Source organism: Anoplophora glabripennis, unplaced genomic scaffold (assembly GCF_000390285.2).
Source record: "Anoplophora glabripennis isolate ALB-LARVAE unplaced genomic scaffold, Agla_2.0 scaffold1345, whole genome shotgun sequence".
Lineage (NCBI taxonomy): Eukaryota > Metazoa > Arthropoda > Insecta > Coleoptera > Cerambycidae > Anoplophora > Anoplophora glabripennis.
This window is the reverse complement of record NW_019426053.1, coordinates 19144-26908: the sequence shown is the minus strand read 5'-3', so window position 1 is coordinate 26908 and position 7765 is coordinate 19144. Positions and strand designations below refer to the sequence as shown.

The 7765-nt window shown below is 35.3% G+C and overlaps 1 protein-coding gene across 2 annotated transcripts in view; it reads left to right on the top strand.

The window, feature by feature from the left end:
• The window catches only part of LOC108914624 (cytoplasmic protein NCK1), a 31745-nt gene extending 27421 nt beyond the window's left edge, over window positions 1-4324 (top strand). The window contains exon 4 of one of the 2 annotated variants that reach the window (XM_018720472.2): window positions 4147-4324. In XM_018720472.2, coding sequence (XP_018575988.1) covers window positions 4147-4179 — 33 coding nt within the window. In that variant the 3' untranslated portion in view covers window positions 4180-4324. Of the gene's footprint in view, window positions 1-2464; window positions 2520-4146 lie in introns of those variants that run through there. The other variant, XM_018720471.1, reaches the window with a different exon arrangement.
• The last annotated feature ends 3441 nt before the right edge of the window (window positions 4325-7765 follow it).

Below are 7765 nucleotides of genomic sequence, written 5' to 3'. Positions count from 1 at the left end.
ATAACGAGCGTTCAAATAAAAACGTGGTCAAGTTGGTTCTGAAAATTTGGACGTAGGGCGTAGCGTATAGCAAATGAACTTAAACGTCATCTGTCAAAGCGCTATATCGCCGCTATCAATTTGAATATTTTCGTTTTAAAAAGCGTTTAAAATGAAAATATTCAAATTGATAGCGGCGATATAGCGCTTTGACAGATGACGTTTAAGTTCATTTGCTATACGCTACGCCCTACGTCCAAATTTTCAGAACCAACTTGACCACGTTTTTATTTGAACGCTCGTTACATATTTTAACATGTAATAAATAATGAGCAATCTATAATAATAATTGTATAAAATATACGCCCCTGAGCGTAAGACATTGAAAGCTAAACATACAAAGAATTATTATCATGAAACATCTATAACCATCACAATCATAAGATTATATAGAAGAATTAACAACAAAGTACTTAAAGAATATTACCTGCTAATTAATATGGGTTAAACACTTTGATTTACACTATTTTGTCGCCCTGCCCGCCGACAGTCTTGCTACCTATCTGCGCACTGTTCTCACTTCAACTGCCTATCTTCAACTATTTAGGCTTCCTTCCAGAATGCCCCCCTAAGTGCTTGTTTTTTTGTGCTTCCTTCTACCGACCGTTAATATTACTTTTTCATTATTGTGCAACACCCATGTAACAGGTGACGTCGAAGTTGATAAGATAAGTACGGTTTTGCACAATAATCTAATTATAATAATAATAATAATAATAATAATAATTATTATTATTATTATTATTATTATTATTATTATTATTTTTCTACTCTATTTTAAAGGCATTAAGCTAATTCAAATCATTTGAAAAACATTGGTTTAATTAATTTTTAATGTGTGATTTCATTTGAATCTCTTAAATACTGAAAGAATCTTACAAACATTTTCTTATTCGGCATTGGACGGTTGGAATAATCAATTTAATATCATCTTCTTGCAGCAGAATCGCTTTCTCATAACAAAAAGTAGGCTCCAATCATATCACCTCTTTCTTGATGATGCTTTTTCATATCACACAAAAACTTGAAATTTGAAACAAATATATACTGTATCACCACACAAAGACACTTTACGAATACTCTCTCATAAACCAATAAAGTTGAAAGCTAAAATAAGAATGTAACAGAATGAAACAGTGACGACATATTTGGCCATTCACAATTTGTTGAAATAACATGGTAGTTTATCGTTAACTTGTTTACAATCCCATCATATTAGGTGTGAAGACAATTGGCGGTAGTTGATTTTTAAAACGAAGATATGGCATGCCAATATAACAGCAAAGGCTATCTTCCGTTGCCCTCTTCCTAGGCGTTCAGAACAGGGTCGGATTCTACTTAAATTCAAACTGTTCACGGTTTAATTTTCTTGCTATTTTATTTATTTTGGATTCATTTAATATGTCTAGCACTGAATCACTGCTGAAATGGCTCAGTAAGAAAAAAGAGTGGCAACATATCATATCTCTTTACATACTTGTCCCTAGCTACTGTACTTAGTAACAGTAGTATAGTTCAGCTAAATTGCTAAACTAGGTTAATGTCAGAGTTCATTGATATTGAGATTCACAAATTAAATACATACACTGCTTCAAGATTAATATTTTAATTTAAATTAGTTTCATTTACAATTAGTAACATATCTATACAGGGTGTCCGGAAATTATGTGTCAAGACTTCAGGAGGTGATACCTCGCAAAAAATTAGGGTCACAAAGTCCTATAACAATTTTTCGAAAACTCAATATTAACAGTGTCATTAAAATTTTTTTTTTTTAGTTTTAGATAACTTTTTTATTTGTGATTTTATTTTTTCCAAGTCTTTCCTATGTATTACTAGTGCCCTTGTAGATTTATGTTCCAATAAAATGAACTGTTTATGAGAAAAACGACTTCAAACATTTTCATGCGTTAATGCTGGTTTAAACTGATTTTTAAGATTTACAAAGGAGGCGTTGAAAACAATAACTTAATGTTGCCTTAGCTACTTTTGACAGATAATATTTATGTGAATTATTCTGTTGTGATCATTTGTGTGTAATAAGTTTCGTGATTAAAACTGATAAAATAAATAATAATAATAACAATAATAATTATAATGAATATTCGAATGAGGAGCTGCGCGACATGCATTATTATTATGGCTTAACTGCTGGAAATGCATCAAGAGCAAAACGTTTGTATCAAGATGCATTTCCAAATAAAAGAATTCCACGACCGCAGTTGTTCAGTACTCCCATCAGAGATTAGGTGAGTTTGGCTCTTTTAAGACGAGGCGGTTTGATGTTGGTCGCCCACGACAAATTCGAACTCCTGGGGTTGAAGTTCGTGTTTTGGATGTGGTTGATAATAATTCTGATATAAGCGTCAGGTTAATTGCATCGCAGGAAAATATTCCTAAAAGCTCAGTCTATGAAATTTTTCAGGAACAACTGCATCCACTATCAAAAGGTCCATGCCCTACTCCCTAGAGATCCGATTGCACGACTGAATTTTGGCAGGACAATTATAAATCTCCATGATGGCAACAGAAATTTCATCAATACAATTCTTTTATTTATTTATTTATTTATTGATGAACAATCTACAGATCGCAATGATCCAATTACAGACATTTATTATAAAATATTTAGCATAAGATGTACTAATCTAAACATATAAAACAAGAAAAAAAAACAGATAAGATACAGAAAAAAAAACTGGAAAAAAGGACATACTTAAGGACAGACTTATAAGTTAGTCATGGATGAAGCTGGATTTGGGCGTGATTGTGTAATAAATCTACATAATAAACATTATTGGTGTGACGAGAATCCTCATTTAGTGGAACGTGGGTTCCAGAATAAATTTTCTGTGAATGTATGGGCTGGCATCGTGGGAGATCATTTAGTTGGGCCGCATTTCTTTCCTCAAAGGTTTGATGGTGAGGTTTTCCTACACTTTCTACAAAATGATCTGCTAGTTTTGTTAGAAAACGTTCTTATTGGAGTGCAACGTGCAATGTGGCTACTGCATGACTGTGCACCGCCTCATTACAGTTTAACGGTGAGAGAGCACCTCAATAAAATTTTCCCTGAGAGGTGAATAGGGGGTGGTGGATTTATAGTGGCCTGCCAGATTGCCCGACTTGAACCTGATTGACTTTTTCCTGTGGGGCTATGTTAAGTCACGTATACAGTAGTGATGTAACGAATATCCGCATTCGCATTCGCAAATATTCGTTTGATTTATATTTGCATTCGCAAATATCTTTGAATATTTTGCGAATATGAACGTGAAAGAAAAATACAGAATGTGAAAACAATATTAGGTAAATTAAACAAAAAAGTTAAGAAATAATTAACAACAGTCTAATTTCACAATTCACAAACTCATCTGAGCCGGTAGCGAAAACAAAACAAAATTCCAATCATACAAAAATACCGTGCTACCAACTTAACAACGCTAATTTCTTTAGCCTCTAGCGCCGCTGTCACCGGAAATATTATGTGCGTCGCGCGCGGCATATTTTGCGTTAGAAACACACTAATTATGAGCGAATATTCAATATATTACATTAAATACAAGTTTTTAATTTGAAATATAAAAGGTTTATAAAGCACTTGAAACAGCTAGTCAATAAGGGCGTCTGCCGTTGAATGTTGAATGCCGAGTGCTGAATGGTGAATGTATGGTTCCTGTATCTCATCTGCCCTAGCCGAGGAATTTGTTTATTTTACTTAGCCCTTGCCTCTCGGGTTAAGTGTTCACATTATCGGTCTTCGCTCGATTTCTAACACGGCCTTTCCTGACTTTAGAGTGTCCCACTCTAACGATATACAGGGAGACCAAATTGCTGGTACCTAGGGCAGAAAAACTAACAAGTATTCTGTAACAACGACAAGACTTTTTTTTTGTAATATAAAACGAAGATTCAGAACCAATTATCACCAATTCGATTGCCAGTTCACACCTAACCTATGCAATAAAAATAAACCATGGAAACATAAAATTATGTGTATGCATGCACGAATAAAACAATAAATAAAAACAGAACATACATGAATAATCCTTAATAGCTAATAATATAAAATAACTACACCTAATTTGGGAGCTCCCACGCTTTCAGGTAGAACTAAGACCAGGACTCTCACCCGCATAGTTCTCCTGTCTGGTGGCTAAGACCGAGAAGCGCACTCGCATAGTCCACCTGCCAGAGCAAAGACCAGGGGCCCAACCCGCATTGCTCTGTCCAGAACCAGAAACCAGGACTCTAGCCCAGGGGTCGGCAACCTATGACCCGCGGGTCACCGAGTGACCCATTTACTAATTTCAAGTGACCCACTTTATTTCCTAAAAAAAGTATAATATATAAAAATAAATTATAAAACATAAACATGAAACGAATATTTTGAGAATAAAAAAAAATAGAAAATAGATGCTTTGTTTTTGCGCGCACGTCAATCTTGATATAACCTCTTTTTTGCTTTTTGTTTGTTCATGGCAATATATTTTTTTAAATAATAATAATTATTTCACTTAGGTAACTGCTAAATGTTTCTTTTTATAATAATTAGAATTTTATTAGTTTTTATAATAATAATTAAAGTTTAAAAGCGTATTGTAATTATTTTCTTAATAAAATGTATCTTATTATTCACTAAAAGACTGTTTTAAAATGAAAATATCACTGACCCAAACGTCCCTTTAATATTCACACTGGTTGATTTTAACCCGCAGCCAAAAAAGGTTGCCGACCCCTGTCTAGCCTGTACTGTTCTGTTTACTTACGGCGGGCTCAGCACAGTAACTCCGCCGTCTCATATTCTCCGACTCTGCAGTATGGTATGCGTAAAAGAAGAGCACCAGGTATGTCCTAAACCATACGGCTGCTGCCAGTGTTTGGATTAGCCGCAAGTCGCAGTAGAACCAAATCTCCTTCCCCATACATCGGTCCGACAATGCGATTCCTACCAAAGCGACGTTTTTGTGCTTTCTGATGTTCAGCAGCTACTGCAGTCATATGATCTCGAATGGCAGTCACATCTAGGGGTTGAACCTTGCCACCGTTTAGGAGACCAGTGGTAGCGACGTGGAATCCCTTAGCTGTAAATTTGGAATGTCTTTGTTCCATTTCGTATTAAACCCATTACCTAGTTTACCTGACCAGAGCAACTACCACTCAAATAATAAATACCTCCAGATGACCAAATTCCAGTCTACCTGCCCAGAGCAAATACCACTCTGCCAGAGCAAAATTCTGCTCTGTACTAGAACAAAGTACCAGGGATCCACCCTGTTCAACTACAACAGCAACAACTACCATTTATTTACGTCATACAACAATGGATTAAATTCTGGAATAATATTTATGGTCAGAAATACATTACTCACGCCTCGATTCCGTTTTTCAACCAACCTTTCAAGCTGTGACACCATGGCCTAGGGGCAGCCGTGGTTGCGAAACGCTTTCAGCACTGGGGTGATAGGCTGTCGCCCGGCCAACGCCCTCTCTTCTTTAGGCGAACTTCCCTGCTCACCGGTTACCTGGAGTATCTCTCGCTCCAGCGCTAGCTATGACTTCTGCCATACCTCTTGCTGTCGACATCCTCCTGCCCAGACCTAGAGGTATCTCTTCGACGATGACGTCGGGTCAGGCTCCTACGGACGGGTGACTCCACGCCTTGCACGCGAGCTTCGATGTCGCTCTATCGAATCTTCCATATTAATTTTGTTTTCTTAAACACTTTGTCACAAGCACACAAGTTCAGATCAGCGCATGAGTTCAGATCCCACTTTCTGATGTTAGAAACACACTAATTATGAGCGAATATTCAATATATTACATTAAATACAAGTTTTTAATTTGAAATATAAAGCACTTAAAACAGCTAGTCAATAAGGGCGTCTGCCGTCGAATGTTGAATGCCGAGTGCTGAATGGTGAATGTATGGTTCCTGTATCTCATCTGCCCTAACCGAGGAATTTGTTTATTTTACTTAGCCCTTGCCTCTCGGGTTAAGTGTTCACATTATCGGTCTTCGCTCGATTTCTAACATTTGAATCATAGATAAACGGCGCTAGATTTAAAAACTGAATATTCGTATTCACATTCGCGAATGTCAACAACAGATGTTCGCATTCGCGAATGCTTAAAAACTGGGATCACTAGTATACAGAAGGCCTGTGAATAACGTGGAAGAGCTGAGGCAACGAATTATTGATAGTTTTGCAATAATAAGAACAAAAGAGGGCATATTCTTCAGGATTCGTCGTAACTTTCTGAGAAGAATGAATTTGTGTGTCGAAATGGAAGGACGACATTTCGAGAACTTATTATAATAGCATAGACTAAATAAAAATTTTACTTAATAATGTAGTTAGTGAATAAATTTTGTATTGTTGAGTTGAAACTGTGAATATCAGTTTAAGAGGGGCATGAAAAGATATATCGAAAATAGACCTTTACCAAAATCTGTTCATTTCAAAAACTGTATAGTTTATTAATAGGATTTAGTAATACGTATGTAGATAGAATATTGGGCTAGGACTTGACATATTTTTTATTGCAAAATACCTTGTATTATTAAAGTTATAAACAATTGAAACTAAAATTTGTCATTTCCAGCATATAGTCTTCAGTAAAGGGTTTCCTGAAAATTGGATTTAAATGCGTACTAATAATGACAATGAACAGATTTTTGTAAAATTATTATTTGTCAGCCATACAAAGCCATGTTTATCAGCCGCGATGTGCACCCAAGCGTATATACATATGTATACAGGGCAGTTTGGACATTCTGTCACAGATGGCAGTACCGATGCCACTTTGCAGAAACCTGTTTTGTTTTCGCAATAATTGATGATAGCATTGCCTAAGTCAGGGCGTGTTCACATAAAACGGTCGGCGTTGTCGGACGATATCTGGGTCCCTTTTTTAATACACACACTAGAAAGAGACACAGGTATCACTCGACAATGCCGAGTTTTTGATGTGAATTATACCTTAATACCTCAATCAAGGATGATGGTTTTGGCGGTTTACACTTTGGTAATATATAGGGTGTTTTATAATATGTGGAACAAACTATAAGTGATTATAGGGACCTCTGAAAAAAAAAATTCTCTAAACAAATGTCCAAAACTCATTCATTTTCGAGGTTGTTAAAAATTTTAATAAAACTATTAATTAAATTAAGACAAACTACATTTGGTACACAATATCTCCTTGTGGATCAGCACATCTCATGCCTATATTGAATCAGTCCACTTCATTTTTTTTGTGTGGATCATAATTATGAAATCGAAAGTTTCATAACTACATTGTTGCAATTATTTTAACAATCTTGTAAACTTTTTAGGCAGTTTATTAAACGTAAGAAAAATTATTTTCTGGAGAAAAAAGCGCTTTTTCTAGAAAATATAACACTTCATTGAAAAAAAATAATGTTTATTATATTTGTCTAATACATACAGGGTGTTAAAAAAAGAGTGTAAAATATTTAAGGAGGTAATAGTATGAACCAAAATAAGCAGAAAAGTCCCAATAAACATGGGTCCGCAAAGTAACGGTTGTGGAGATATAGAATATTTTATGTTTTTTAGCCGCTTTTTTTATTTTGCAAAAACGTTGTGTATTTTCTTATAATAGTTGGTTGATGTTTAGTGAAATAAACAGTACGTATTTGACAGTTGTTCTCAGTGCACAAGTTTTCTTTCGCTATGGCTGGTTACTCTACATTTGAATT